Source organism: Engraulis encrasicolus, chromosome 17 (genome assembly GCF_034702125.1).
Source record: "Engraulis encrasicolus isolate BLACKSEA-1 chromosome 17, IST_EnEncr_1.0, whole genome shotgun sequence".
NCBI classification, from domain to species: domain Eukaryota; kingdom Metazoa; phylum Chordata; class Actinopteri; order Clupeiformes; family Engraulidae; genus Engraulis; species Engraulis encrasicolus.
The window spans coordinates 30,306,500-30,322,624 of NC_085873.1; the positions used below are offsets into that span (position 1 = coordinate 30,306,500).

Below are 16,125 nucleotides of genomic sequence, written 5' to 3' on the forward strand. Positions count from 1 at the left end.
CCAGGATGGAACACAAACTATATTTTGAGGCCTATTATTATTATTATTATTATTATTATTATTATTATTATTATTATTATTATTATTATTATTATTATTATTATTATTATTAGGCTATTATTATTATTACCCTATTATTATTATTATTATCATTATTATTACCATCATCATTATTATTATGATCTAAACATATTTCTTATTCTTCGCTCAGGTGGTGTGTCCCAGTCTACCATTTGCCCATTTGCCATAAACACACATTTCTTAGACCACAGAAGGTAGGCCTAGGATACAAGTAGGCCTACTTTTGTGAAAAAGAGCAGAGGATAGGAGTGTAGCCAGAAAATCAGAAATGAACCTCTAGAGACAACAAGACAAATTTTATGTTCAATATTGCAGACCTGAGTCTCAAAGAAAAGAACATTTAATCAAAGGGATGAACAAGGTGACAATACAGCACACAGAAGACGGGGGCACCCGTTGCGTAATCATTCCCTGGACTCTTGTCGCCATCTAGTGACTAAAATGAGTCAGTACGCGAGGTTGTGAGTTACCGGAAGTGTGTGTTGCAAAGGAAAATGTGGCGCGAGCCATACATACGATTGTTGTGTGTTGTGTTCATGGTAACTTTGGGGGTTGGTGACTCCCTGTTTTGCTAGTGTGTTAGCGTCACTAAACATACGATTTATTGCTGATCGATTTGGATCTATCAAGGATATCTTGACTTACACGTGATCTTATAACAGTTCGACTTGATCGGGTCCCGGAAAGGACAGCATGCCTCGAAGAAAGGTACTAAAATTGGGTCACCAGTGAAGTTGTGTTGTAGTTGCTAGCTGGAATGCTAGCATAGTTTGCTGTATTTCGGTGTGCATGTATCAATTCAAAAGAAAACAAGCTGATCAGAATAACAATGTGTTTGGTGTGTTTCTTGGAGTGCGTGGTGTTTGTGCGTTATTCCTATAACCACTTGGATATACACAAAAGAGAATGGCTGGGGTTGCACAGATCAGACACGAATGAAAATGGCTGGCCTTTGAATAGGCGTTAGCTAGCTTGTCAACGTTAGCAGACAACAGAGAGGCAGTTGTAGGCGAATGGTTGTTTTGTTGTAGCGTCTAAGTCTCGAATGAATTGTTTAATCAAGTAATGCAATGAGGACCCACTGATGTTGGGATATCACCTTAGTCCTTTAATATGCTTGATTAGTTGATTTAAACGAATGGCTTAGTCGGATATTGTTATTCACGTTAACAGTGCATAGAGCTACCTAAGCTATAGCTAGCTAACCGTATGCCTTTCCCAATGCATTTTTAGCTACAGGAGGTTAGCCATGCTATGATGGCTAAAGCAATGACAGTTTTAGCTGTTCCTCTGTTGCGACAGTCATATTTGTTTGACACATGCACCCATGAAGGCCGTTAAAAGTTGCAGACTATGTATGAACTTTAACACCTTTTGTTTTCATCATCCCTGTAGAGAAATGCTGGAAGTAGCTCCGATGCTACAGGCGACTCTGACGACTCAGTAGAACAGGAGAAAACCGACAGCTCGCAAAGTGACGGAAACACCCGAGCCAACACACGGATGACTCGGGCATCCATGCGATTGAGCCAAAGCTCTCAAGGTAACCCCCAAGTTGTCATATTATGGCCACCAGCACACATTTCACAACATCCGGCCGTTATTTAATTTCCTAAAATTACATCCAATACTTATTATTTCTACAGTACCGTACTTGTGTTGCCTCTTGCTAGCATAATGTTTAGCAACCACTGCACTGTTTGCATCTGAGGTAAACAAGCGAAATTGCCAGCACTGTTTTGGGATATTTTCTGAAACACCTGAATACCCACCGACTCATACAAAGAAGCTTGACATGTTAATACATTTCTATGAAACTATGTGTAAGTATTTCCTGAAGTCATAGCTGGGGTTATTCAGAAAATGAGTTTAGACCAAGTTACAAATGGGGGCAGACTACATTTTGAAGGGGGCTGAAAGCAGCCATATATTTGCCAAAGATGAAGAGACTCTGGCTGTGCCTGTGGCACATGCTACTAACAGAGGCAGACTTTAAAAATATGCTTTAGCCCAGGCTACTATTAGTGGCCAGGCTATTAACTGAGGAAATACTATGTGTGTATATTATAATATTAAAGTGAATGCCCATTGGGAAACTCCAACTCCCATTGTCATTGTGACACAGCACACAAGTGAACACTGCACACAACGAAATTGCATTAATGCCTCACCCGTGCAATGGGGCAGCCCTAAATGGCGCCCCTAGGGAGCAGAGTGGCGGGACGGTACCATGCTCAGGGTACCTCAGTCATGGAGGAGGATGGGGGAGAGCACTGGTTGATTACTCCCCCCACCAACCTGGCGGGTCGGGAGTCGAACAGGCAACCTCTGGGATGCAAGTCTGACGCCCTAACCGCTCACCCATGACTGTAGGAAGATAAGTCGGCAATGGCGTTGTGACATTCATCCCAGATGCTTCACACTTTTTGCTGGTGTCTTGTTTGCTACCCAGATGTTCCGCCGGACGTGAAACAAGTGGTGGAGCGGGACGAGTCCCCGCCCAGGACGCCCACGGGCAACGCCCAGTCATCCGAGTCCGACATCGACGTGTCCAGCCCCAGCGCCTCGCACGACGAGAGCCACGCCAAGGAGGACCCCTCCCAGAAGGACTCGGACAGCGACCCCTCCCACCGGCCCAAGCGGCGACGCTTCCACGAGAGCTACAACTTCAACATGAAGTGCCCCACCCCTGGCTGCAACTCGCTGGGTATGTGTGTGTGTGTGTGTGTGTGTGTGTGTGTGTGTGTGTGTGTGTGTGTGTGTGTGTGTGTGTGTGTGTGCGCGCATGTGTGTGTGTGTGTGTGTGTGTGCACGTACATGTGCGTGTGTGAGAATAGAATGGATAGAACGTCTTCATTGTCATTACAAGTACAGTGAGATGTGTGTATGTGGTGTACAAGTACAATTGAGATTTGAAGTGTGTGTCTATATGTGTCTACACAACCGCTCAGTGCAAACAGTAATCGTAGAAAATGCAGTGTAAGCATTGAGTGAATGGCTTCTATGGCCAGAGAAAGTTTACAAGCTAGTAGTGTGTAGCTAAATGTGCGATCGCTGGATATATGTGCTGGTTCTGGAAAGTAGAAAAGGAGAAAAATATTTGCACACAGCAAAAGCTCCCTTGTCGTGTTTTTAATGTGAAAAATGGCACAACGTTTCGACACCTGACGAAGACCTTGCTGGTCGAAAAAATGGTTGTGCCATTTTTCACATTAAAATCATGACAAGGGAGCTTTTGCGGTGTGCGAAATTTTTTTCTCCTTTTCTCCTTATGCTTCTTTTGATATTCTGCACCCGTAGCTAGTTGTTACTTTGGGATGTGCGCGCACCTTACACTTTTTGACTTGTTCTGGAAAGTGCCTACTGCATGCATCTAGTGGTAAAAAATGTTGCGTTGGGCGATGAGATCCCGCACATAGCTGTTGGTGCTGTCCCACAACTTTGCCCACACCCAATTACCGGGAGAGACGAGACAAATTTAGAGAATGCCGCATATTTCCTACTATGCCGCATAATTATTAGAAAATACGCAAAACACATCCGTCATTTAAAAAAACATGCACGCGAGAAATACTCGTCACTGATCCATGTCAGCTGCATCAAGGCAACACATAACTTTGTAATTACTTCCCTTGACAGCCGTTGCCATAGGTAAACTAATTTAACTGAGGCAGATGTAGCTGGTTTATCGGATTCTTTCTCACTCCCCTTTCTCTCTCTGTCTCGCTCTCTTTTTCTCTCTTCTCCCTCTCCCCTTTCTCTCTCTCTCTCTCTCTCTCTCTCTCTCTCTCTCTCTCTCTCTCTCTCTCTCTCTCTCTGCCTCCTATCTGCTCTCCTGTAGGTCACCTAACTGGGAAGCACGAGAGACACTTCTCCATCTCCGGCTGTCCTCTCTACCACAACCTGTCAGCAGACGAGTGCAAGGTAATGGGCTGGCGTGAACCCTGCCGGGCTTACTCAGGGATTTCCCCACTTTAATATTAAGCCAGTCACCTTGACTAGGTGCTCTGGAAAAATAAAGAGTTTGTGTTGTGAATGTAATTTCTACAGTTGTTTCAAAGGTGCAACTTGTAACCTTTAACAAAAGAAAGTATACTTTTAAGGGTTTTCATATCGTATTTCATATCATTCACATCAAAGAGTTGTTTCCTACTAAGGAAGTAACTTAGTTTTTGATTGACAATGGTTAACAAGAAACACAAATAGATGACGTTGATTAGTTTTCTTATCTAATTGTTTATTTCCATACTTGCTTGTCAACACCTGAGTCTACTAAATAGCAAGACTGACATTCTTCTTTAAAAAAAAAGTATTTTTCTGGGGTTTTTAAAGCCTTTATTTTTGTTGATATGAGACGGGACAGTGAAGGTTGTGACAGGAAGCGAGTTGGAAGAGAGACGAGGAAGGGACGGCAAAGGGCCCGGGTCGTGAATCAAACCCGGGTCAGCTGCGTGGTAGACGAGTGCCCTACCGTTAGTGACACGGCAGGGCCACACACGCTTCTTTAAACCAGTCCATAATTTCAAGCAAACTCACACACACACACATGCACACATGCTTGAGCAGACACACACACCCACATGTATGCATGCACGCAGATACACACACACATGCACACCAACATGCACAGACACAGTCTGGCACATGTGTACACACACACACACACACACACACACAAACAGAAAAAGCATGCACACACAGTGTTATTCATACTGTTTGTGTTGTGTTTGTTGCCGGTGCAGGTGAAGGCGATTGACAGAGATAAGGAGGAGGAGGAGCGCAGCCAGACTACAACGGAGGAGAGCAGACACGCCACCCGACACCAGGTAACTGCTGCTCATAACACCAAACGATGTCACGAGTGAGATATGGTCAGTGTTGCCAGATTGGGGCGATTGCCCGCCCAATTGGGCTACTTAGGATGGCTGTTTGCAGTTAAAAAACGGGAAAAATTGGCCATTTGGCGTTTTAAGCAGTTTTGTGCCCATAGAACCCAATGTAATTTGTTGAAATTGGGCGGAATTTAGAGCATTTTGGCATTTTTTGTGAACGTTTTGGGCGGGATTTGATCAGACAAATCTGGCAACACTGGATATGGTCTGGAGGCCGCAGACAGAATTTGTCGTAGAGGAGGTTGAATGAGATCATTAATGAGAGCTTGGAATTTATGAACGGTTTCAAAGTCAGAGCTCCAAAAACTGGGAACTTACCCTGTGTAAGTCCTCTGTCAAGACATGTCATGTTTCTTTATGTAGCCCATTGCATACACAATAAGGCAACCCAATATGCTTTACAAATAATAAAGAAAATAGCGCAATGTAAATGTGGGATTAAGACAACAAAATATAAAATGGTTTTAAAAATGTAAGTATGGTAGGCCTATTAAAACTTTCTAATAAAGAGCAAAACTAACAAAAACGAAACAAACTGTGTTTGTGTGCCCTTGTCCTCCAGGCCCCCACCCCTCGGCAGGTGCGCTACAAGGAGAAGGTGGTGGAGATGCGCAGGAAGAGGGACTCCCCCCTGGCCAAGGAGCAGAAGGAGAAGAACATGGTGAGCGGTGCTGAACCATAAATCACAGACAGTCTTTTTAAAAAAAAGTATTTTTGGGGTGCTTTTTGGCCTTTATTATTACAGGACGGTGTGAGAGTAGGGGGGGGTCAAGGGGACATTAGCAGACTTCTGATGAGATCCAGGGGGAGTTCATTTGGGAAAGGTTGAGAACCTCTGCTCCAGTCCCACCATTGTCTCACTGTGACCCCCTACTCTCCCCCTCTGTCCCCCGTGCAGGAGCATCGTCAGAGCCACGGCACCACGCGAGAGCCCCTGCTGGAGAACATCACCAGCGAGTACGACCTGGAGCTCTTCAGGAAAGCCCAGGCACGCGCCTCAGAGGACCTGGTGAGAAATGCATAGAGATGTCTCTCTCTCTCTCTCTCTCTCTCTCTCTCTCTCTCTCTCTCTCTCTCTGTTTCTCTCTCTCTCTCTCTCTCTCTCTCTCTCTCTCTCTCTCTCTCTCTCTCTCTCTCTCTCTCTCTCTCTCTCCTTTCTCAGCTTTCTCCTTTCTGTCTCACTCTGTCTGTCTTTGTCTCTATGTCTCTCCTCTCCTAGCTATCTGCCTTTCTCTCTGTCATTGCCTATCTCAAGTCTCCCTATACCATCTCTTGTCTCTCCTTGTTTGTTAAGCCCGCCTTTGACATTTGGTTTTATGACAAACTCTATCGAATTCATGGTGCGTGTACGCGCAGCGCCTATGTGTGTGCGTCACGTGTAAGTTGATTCATGCCTTGTTTGTGTTTTTTTCCCCCTTTGTTTTCCAGGAGAAGCTGCGTCTGCAAGGCCAGATCACGGAGGGCAGCAACATGATCAAGACCATCGTGTTTGGCCGCTACGAGCTGGACACCTGGTACCACTCGCCCTACCCCGAGGAGTACGCGCGCCTCGGACGCCTTTACGTCTGCGAGTTCTGCCTCAAGTACATGAAGAGCCAGACCATCCTGCGCAGACACATGGTATGGATGTTTAGAAATAGAATAGAAAACAATAGAATAGAATAGAAAACCTTTGTGATTATAGAAGCACATGAAGCGCCAGACCATCCTGCGCAGACACATGGTATGGCTGTTTAGAAATAGAATAGAAAACAATAGAAAGATACCCCAAACCCCGCCTACTCAATGCAAAGGAGTGTGCTCAAGTTCGGTGTCCTAAAGGGGCGTTGTCCCCTCCCTCTTCCTCTCTTTCTGTGACATTTGGCGTCAGCTTGCATAAGACCGCCATCTACAGCGCAAAGGGAACTCCATTCTCAATGCTGAAGTCTCCAAAGGTCTCCTCACCACTTTACCTCAAACACAGTTGCGTGGCCAGAAAGGAAACTTTAAAGCCTTTTTTCTCAGTTTGCCATTTTGAATTATACTGCGTTCTGAAATTGAAGGGCAGTATAGTGGCGTTCCCCTGATGTCACATGGATCCAGGAAACGTTCAGGCTTGATGTATCTTACTGTAGTACACAATTCTTTGATACAAGTACATGAAGAGCCAGACCCTCCTGCACAGAGGCATGGTGTGGATGTTAAGAAATAGAATAGACTGGAATAGAAAGAATATAGTAGAAACCGTTGTCATTATACAAGTAGATGAACAGACAGACCATTCTGCCCAGACACATGGGGTGCATCCCAATATGTGTCCTTGCCTCCTCCACTTGTGCTTGTCTCCTCATCCCGCCTCCTGGCCCCTCCTCCGTGGAGAAAACGATAAAGTTTCCCAGCTGTCAGCCTCGCCACAACAACTTTTGAGGGACTGTTTTTCATTCACCATCCCAATTGCAAATGAGAAAAAGACTTTACAATTGAGCTTTTGCAAGATATTGAAATATAATGCTGTTGTCAGTGATGTCATCATGACGAGAAGCAAGTGGAGGAGGCAAGTGGAGGAGGCAAGGTCACATATTGGGATGCACCCATGGAATGAGCAAAAAAGGAACAGTTGAGGAGAGCACTGAGAGCGCTTTAGGGTTACTAAAGTTCAGTTTTAGTCTGTTTTTTTTCCCTAAGATTATTTATTTATCTACACTCACCTCCAAAAGAGTTGTCGTCTACCCATCTGTTTGGAATAACAGCTAATAACCTGACTTTCACTTAATCACTTGGCTTCAGAAGTCACTCATATGAAAGCTACAACCCTCTCGAATGAAAATGAATGTACAAAAATAAATGTCATGCACCAAAGAAAGATTGACCCTTTAATGAACACAGACAGGGCAGATTTTCACAAGACAAAAGTTTTGTCGCCTATCGAACATAATGTGAAAATGAGCAGATAAGTCACTTCAAAACACTTCAAATACGCAGATCGGGTGTCATACTTAATCACTGAATCACTCTCACCTCTCCAGAAAATCAACTTTGGCCTTAGGTGTATGTTTAGGGTCATTGTAATCATGGAAAGCAACACAATGAAAATCAATGGAGTTCAATGAGAGATGGTGACATATTTGCTATTCGTAGAGCAATACATTTTTATCTTCATGATGTAATCAATGATAAAAGCCCTCACACACCAGCAGCATGCATGCAGCTCCACATAAGAGCTGTATCCCTCCCATGTTTGACTTTAGGCACCATGTATTTATTCCAAATTCTTTACCTTTAACACCAAAGAAGTCTCTCCCACTGTCCTGTCTCAAAAAAGCCAGCCAAGAGTATGTCAGATCTAATTCTGACAGAAATGAAGGCTAATGGGACTCATACTCTGAAGTCAAGATCCCAAGATCAACCATTTTAGAACTGATAGCATCAAAACTATATGGTGTTGGAGATGAAGAATATGAAAAAAGAGAAATGTTGCATAAAGTGAAACATGGTACAGATACAGCTCTTATGAGGAGCTGCATGCATGCTGCAGGTGTTTGAGGGCTTTTATCATTGATTACATCATGAAGTTAAACATGTATTGCTCTACGAATAGCGAATATGTCACCATCTCTCATTGAACTCCATTGATTTTCATTGTGTTTCTTTCCATGATTACAATGACCCTAAACATACACCCAAGGCCAAAGTTGATTTTCTGGAGAGGTGAGAGTGATTCAGTAATTAAGTATGACACCCAATCTGCGTATTTGAAGTGTTTTGAAGTGACTTATCTGCTCATTTTCACATCATGTTCGATAGGTGACAAAACTTTTGTCATGTGAAAATCTGCCCTGTCTGTGTTCAATAAAGGGTCAATCTTTCGTTGGTGCATGAAATGTATTTTTGGACATACATTTTCATTCGGGAGGGTTGTAGCTTTCATATGAGTGACTTCTGAAGCCAAGTGATTAATTGAAAGTCAGGTTATTAGCTGTTATTCCAAACAGATGGATAGGCGACAACTCTTTTGGAGGCGAGTGTACAACTTTGATCTTGTCATGAATATTTATTAAGTAATTAACTAATATTTGCTTGTCTGACCAAGTGCAATAAGTTTTGCGGCCAAAGAGGTCCTATGACTGGTAATTCAAAATGGTGCACATCTATCTACCTATTAATTTATGAAAAAGTGTTTTAATGAAGTCTTAATGAATAGTTGCAAATTGATTGTGGAGGTGATTATTTTTTTACTGATTTTCATAGATGTACCACAGGAGAGCACGGCGTACCATTACTTGATAACAAGATGGAAAATTTGAAGTGAAACTGTACCATGACGTACGGAGACAATAACAACTCAATGAAGAAGAAAAAAGACACAATAAGCAATTATGTATTTTTTTTCCTTCCTTGAATATGTTTGTGTGCAGGCGAAGTGTGTGTGGAAGCATCCTCCTGGAGACGAGGTGTACCGCAAAGGAGCAATCTCGGTGTTTGAAGTGGACGGGAAAAAAAACAAGGTGAGGATGATGAGTGTGTCTCTTGTCTTCGTGGGTACAATTCATTCCAAGTTGTATTGATCTTTGTTAACAGTCCTTGGGCTGGCATTGCTGTTAACAATATCCAAAAGGTTTTATTGATCGCTAGCTGTTTGGTGGTTCTTTTTTTTTTTACCGTTGATGCTCTGCTTTTGTTCTGTGAAAAATTCCAGAGAGAAGGTTTATTCTCTTACCTGGGTATGTTAGCGCATCAATCAAGACAATTGATCTTTTGTGACACCATTTACATATGCGTATACATGCATAGATATACACACATTGTCCTCATCTTTACATGCACCCCATACTTGCTCATTAACTCAGCTATGCCACCACTGATGCATTGATGCTTGGTTTTACTCCAGATCTATTGCCAGAACCTGTGTCTGCTGGCCAAGTTGTTCCTCGACCACAAGACTCTCTACTACGATGTGGAGCCCTTCCTCTTCTACGTCATGACTGAGGCAGACAACACCGGATGCCATCTCGTGGGATACTTCTCCAAGGTAGGAAAAACGCACGCACGCGCGTGCGCACACACACACACGCACACACGCACACACACACACGCACACACGCACGCGTGCACACGCACACACGTGCACACGCACACACGCACAGTGGCTGCTGATCAATTTGTGGTGCTCAGTTTTTATTCTGTCGTGTTGCACAGAATGGTCTCAAGTCTCAACACTAAATGCATTTAATACCCAATGATTTGTGATTACTGTCTTTAATATTGAATTGTCTTACTTATCCACCCTATTGCCCTCTTGCACCCATGTTTAAGTCAGTCACTCAAGTTCAGAATGCTCCACTGTGCCCTCCAGAGGTGTATTGTGGTACAGCACAGGTTGGTGGTAGAGGTTGTGGGGCTTCAGTGTAAAAACGTCGTAGACATTTTTTGGTAGCAGACGTGGTGCAGCTACAGCTAATGCTAGTGTATTGTTTTAATGAAATAAATATCTTAACAAGATTTATATAAAATGCATGAATAAATTATTAATTAAACCAAAGATGCCATATACATATAGGGCTAGGCGATATGGAAAAAACAATATCACGATATGGATTGCTTTATATCACGATAATGATATATATCACGATATAGCACAATTACATACATTTTCAGTTATTCTCTTTATTTTCTCTTTATTTTTTTCATGTCGCAAAACAACCTTTCTTTAAAATTGATCTTTTTATTCTTAATTTTACAGTTACATTAACTTATAGTGTGTATTGTGACAACATGAAATGTAATTAAATGATAGTAATTTTATCAATTTTATACAATTTAATATCTCGATATAAACGATATAGGAGAAAGGTCACGATATACACTTTTATATCACGATAATGATATATATCGTCATATTGCCCAGCCCTATATACATATAGATATACATATAAAAGAAAATGTCTGCTAAATGCATATTTTTTTTGGAAAGGCTAGGGTCAGCCTGTAAAAACCTAAATGTCTCATCCTCTGAAGCACACCAAAACAGGAAATGGGACCCAGCGTTGATTCCAGCCTGAGATCATTTCCCAGTCCTTCCCTGTCTCTCTCCCACTCACGTCCTGTCACCATTTCAGTGTCCTTGTAAATAAAGGCATAAAGCCCCTAAAAAATTAAAAATATATATTTTTTCTGTTTCCTGTGTGCAGGAGAAGAACTCATTCCTGAACTACAATGTGTCCTGCATCCTCACCATGCCCCAGTACATGAGGCAGGGCTTTGGCAAGATGCTCATCGACTTCAGTGAGTACCAAACCATTCATTTGGACAGGGTTCCTTCCCACAGGTCATGAAATTCCTGGAAAAATATGAAATATCGTGAAATTCAACATTTATTGAATTTTATTTTATTATATTTTATTATTTATTATTACATTTGTATTTTATTTTATCATACAGCGTGATAGTGAATCTCGGGAAAGTCATGGAATTTGGAGTGGGAACCCTGTTTGTGCTCTACCATTCTGTCAAGTTTCACTTTACTTTATGGTAAATACTGTTGGGCCAAAAGTGCACTTCACTGGGTTGGTCTTAAGTGGTTTAATAATGGCTGATAGGGCTGTTGCCTCAGTGAGGTTGCTCTTAAAAAATATAGGTTTTATACTGTTGGAAGCTGTTTCTCTCAGCTTGAGTATATTCGAAGAGAACTTAAAGCCAGTGACTGGAAGATCATCTCTTCCATGATGTTTGACCTCTTCCCGTGCGTGCGTGTGTCTCTGTCTGTGTGTGTCTCTGTCTGTCTGAATGTGTGTGTGTGTGTATGTCTGTGTGTCTGTGTGTCTGTCTGTCTGTCTGTCTGTCTGTCTGTCTCTGTGTGTATGTGTGTGTCTGTCTGTCTGTCTGTGTGTGTCTGTCTGTGCCGTGTTTGCAGGCTACCTGCTGTCTAAGGTGGAGGAGAAGGTGGGCTCGCCGGAGAGGCCGCTGTCGGACCTGGGCCTCATTAGCTACCGCAGCTACTGGAAGGAGGTGCTGCTCAGATACATGTACAACTTCCAGGGCAAGGAGATCTCCATCAAGGGTAAGACACACACACACACACACACACACACACACACACACACACACACACACACACACACACACACACACACACACACACACACACACACACACACACACACACACACACACACACACACACACACAAACGACTAGCATAACACCATCTGTATTGCACAACATGATACATGTACAACTTCCACGGCAAGGAGATCTCCATCAAGGGTAAGACACACACATTAGCCCCCCCTCTCCTCCTGGTCCCACATGTTACCACCCACATCACATTACAGTTCCAGGGCAAGGAGTCTTCCATCAAGGGTAAGATGAGGATTCATCATCTCATTATAATGCGATCTTGTCTGTTGCATTGTCGTAGTATGCCCATTACATTACATTGCATTGCACATGTACAACTTCCAGGTTCAGGAAATCTCCCATCAAGGGTAACACACACACACACCCAGGACATCTGGTTTTCTGTCACAAAATCGAGAGTTGAAAATGTCTCGGAGCCTTTTCCTTTTCAGTGGAATTTCTATTCGTTTTCTCATTTGCCTAGGAACAGGTTTCCCCCTTGTTCCTTGCTTTTCACTGACTTTTGACAAATGACTTTGCAAATCAGACACTGTGCCAAAGTTGGCATGAGCCTTGCGGCAAAAGTGGGGAGCGCTGATGGCAATTTTTTTTCTGAGCGAGAGAAGTTTGAAGCACTTCTATAGAAAACAGACAATGTATGTGTATCCATTTCCCCATGGCTGTGGCGATTTTCTGTTGTTAACGAAAAAAAATGCTAAGCTGTGTTCTGACCAACAGCAGCCCTAACTTATCAGTAAAGCAACGTCTCAGCTTTACCGTTAACAGCGAAACAAGCCAGGGAAATGGCAAAATTGTGCCAACCCTAACCTATCATTGGGTGTTGTAGAGCAGAGTAGAGTAGAGTTAACATGGATACGCGGCGTGTTATTCATACGCGTGTCATTCATACGCGTGTTATTCATACGCGTGTCATTCATACGCGTGTTATTCATACGCGTGTTATTCATACGCGTGTCATTCATACGCGTGTCATTCATACGCGTGTTATTCATACGCATGATGCCAAGTTACCTAATGGCTTTTGCTTGTTTGCTTAGTGGAGCAGGACTGCTGAAAAAACAAAATGGAAAATTTTAGTATCCATTACGTACATGATTGCCATATAGTAGAGAAGAGAGTAAAGCGGAGTAATGTTTATTCTACTCTCTAGTCTACTATAATATGCCAATAATCTATGCTTGCCAACTTTAACCCTTATGTTGTGTTCGGGTCATTTTTGACCCGTTTTCAAGTTTTAGTGTGAAAAAAACACACTTTCCTTTATTTTCTTGGAATAAGGCTTCATCTAATCCTCAGTCACAATCATTTCAACACAAAAAAATATGTTTTATCTTTTTAGTAAATTTTAAAGGTCCAAAAAAAAAAAAGTTACATCTGTGGTGTTCGGGGGTCAAAATTGACCCGGTATAGATTTTTGGTTGTTTTATGCATTTCTGAAAAGCTGTTGGTTGCCCTTTGTCTTCAGTTTGGTGATTTATGGTGAGGAAAATATATTTCTTGCCTGAACTTTTTTTTGCCAGCTTTTTGATATTACAAATCCAATATGGCCGCCGGACAGTCCCATACACTACAATATGTCATATCTCCTGTTGTGAAAGGAGTACAGATGTATTTCTGGTGTCTACTCATATGTTTTCATGGTCAGGGAATCCATTTCTGCATTATATAATGAGATTTTTTGCACATTTGTTTGCAAAATAATGTTTTGCACATTATTTTTTCCAAAAAACGTATAAAAAATTAATAATGGCACCAAAACCTGTAGAACTGGTCTTATACTTTCCATAAAGTTGATGTGGCAATGACATAATGGTCCATGTTCATGGCATAGGGGATTCAGATGAATAGTGTGACTTTTTTCATGTTCATTGAGGTGTTCATTTCCAATACCTTTGCATTAGATTGGCGGAATAGCTGTGACTCTGACAGAATTGTTATTTTGTATATTTACCACACTAAAATCATATAAATATTGAAAAACACCAAGTCAACATATTTAAACATTAATTTTATGCACTGAAAAACTAATTTAGTTGACATTTGGTCTTCATCCTGCTATAAATCTCTTTGGGTGGGTTTGGACCCGAACACCACAAATGCCACTCTTGATGATATTTTTTAATATTAGAGAAAAACTAATAAAATAAATTTGGGGATTGTTGTACTCTCATATCAGCTGTAATACATGGACAACATAATCACTAATTGTATCACTTTGGGAGGTATTAATAGTGAATTTATGCAGATTTTGATAGTTTTGGTCATCAAAAACGATTTGCATAATGTAAGATAAAAGATCTTTAAAGTCAAAAAGATGAATACATCAAGTAATATTTCCATGAATATGAATACATACCAAGTTAGCCATGAGATGAAAAACAATATTTGATGATAACTAGTGTTTTTAGGTATTTTATAGCTGAGTTTTGTTATCACGGGTCAAAAATGACCCGAACACCACAGGTGTATGCAGCTTATGAACACAACACAAGGGTTAAATGCATATTCAATATCCTGTCCAAAAAGAACCTTAAATCAAAGCAACAAGTCTGAGGTCACTGGAAATGTAGGGCCCTCAGCCAGTGTTTCCCAACCTTTATTTGTCTTGTGTACCCCTTAAGCCTGCATGAGTACCCCCCATAGTCATGCTCTATATCCAAATGACAGTGCTCTTACATTTGTTAATTTGTCCAAGTACCTCCTGCAGCGTGCTCGCGTTCCCGTATCGGTACACGCACCCGTGGTTGGGAACCATTGCAATGAGTTGGCATCCACCGCTCTTGATGCGTGGATTTCAGTGGTCTCCAAAGTTCTTCTGCTGTGGCTTTTGCACCAAAGAATATTTTTGTGACACCCCCCCCCTATACCAAACGTCATTTTTTTGTCCATTAATATTGCTACATTTAACCAATATATGGAATTATGGTAACTGTTGTACTAATGGCTTGTGTTTGTGTGTCCGTCTCTCAGAGATCAGTCAGGAGACGGCGGTGAACCCTGTGGACATTGTCAGCACGCTGCAGTCCCTGCAGATGCTCAAGTACTGGAAGGGCAAACACCTGGTGCTCAAGAGACAGGTGGGAGGACCCATTGATGCGCGCACACACACACACACACACACACACACACACACACACACACACACACACACACACACACACACACACACACACACACACACACACACACACACACACACACACACACACACTGGTAAATATAAAATCGTTGTCATGCACACAGAAATATTGGTTGACTTTCTATTATCAGTTACTGATCAATTATTTGCAATTTGTTGGTAACGATTTGCATTTTCAAGATATTATTCTAGGCACGCACACAGTACACACAGGAACCATTTGCTGCCCATTTCATTAGTTGTCAGTGCAATTACTTGGACCAGTCTCAGATGGAAAATACATGTAAACCTGTGAATTGGTTCTCAAATCCTTTTTTCCATTTTTGTTTTGTTTTTTTCTGTGTCGTAGGACCTGATTGACGAATGGAAGGCCAAGGAGAACAAGAGAGGGAGCAAAACTATCGACCCCACGTCTTTAAAATGGACGCCACCCAAGGGCACATAGGACATAGCCTAGACTAGTTCACATATTCCCCCTACCAGCAAAAAACAGACAACTCACAGCCACCTACACCCAAAGTGTCAAAGATCTTCTATGAAATGACCCACAGATTGAAGATTGAATTCCATTCATCACTATACATTTTATATTGGCAAACTATTTCAGAAATGCATTGTCACACTTCACTTTTGATACCATGGTATTTATTTTTTTAAAAAGAGACCATTTCATCTCCCATCAAACATGTAGGTGATGTTTGCAGGCCGCATAAATTGATTGTTAAAGCAGCAACGTTTGCTTGTAGATTGTGCTTAATTTTTGTTTTGGTATTTTCTCGTTTCTTTTGCGTTTTTATTTTTTATTTCAAGATATGAATATTTTTCATTTCTCGTCTCCTTGATCCTAGATATGACTGTGAGCCAGTATGGCTTTGTTGACCGACTTAGGAAGCAGAA

The 16,125-nt window shown here is 41.9% G+C and overlaps 1 protein-coding gene across 2 annotated transcripts; it reads left to right on the plus strand.

The window, feature by feature from the left end:
* Positions 1 to 571: 571 nt before the first annotated feature.
* Positions 572 to 15,959, plus strand: kat7b (K(lysine) acetyltransferase 7b). Of its 2 annotated transcripts, none has more exons than XM_063221294.1 (14): positions 572 to 789; positions 1,477 to 1,624; positions 2,534 to 2,788; positions 3,923 to 4,005; positions 4,824 to 4,907; positions 5,536 to 5,634; positions 5,872 to 5,982; positions 6,402 to 6,593; positions 9,368 to 9,457; positions 9,841 to 9,981; positions 11,141 to 11,234; positions 11,863 to 12,009; positions 15,060 to 15,166; positions 15,578 to 15,959. In XM_063221294.1, exons 1-14 carry the CDS (start codon positions 775 to 777, stop codon positions 15,671 to 15,673), a joined length of 1,662 nt encoding a protein of 553 aa, XP_063077364.1. In that variant the 5' UTR covers positions 572 to 774; the 3' UTR covers positions 15,674 to 15,959. The 2 variants fall into 2 exon arrangements, with proteins under 2 accessions (XP_063077364.1, XP_063077365.1); XM_063221295.1 differs by having other exon boundaries at positions 3,923 to 4,004; positions 4,814 to 4,907.
* Positions 15,960 to 16,125: the final 166 nt, after the last annotated feature.

What these genes read in the sequence shown, in the direction of transcription:
- kat7b (XM_063221295.1), top strand. An exon ending in GACACGCCACCCGACACCAG is followed by an intron (nt 4,908 to 5,535) that starts GTAACTGCTGCT and finishes CTTGTCCTCCAG; the next exon opens with GCCCCCACCCCTCGGCAGGT. An exon ending in TCGTGGGATACTTCTCCAAG is followed by an intron (nt 9,982 to 11,140) that starts GTAGGAAAAACG and finishes TCCTGTGTGCAG; the next exon opens with GAGAAGAACTCATTCCTGAA.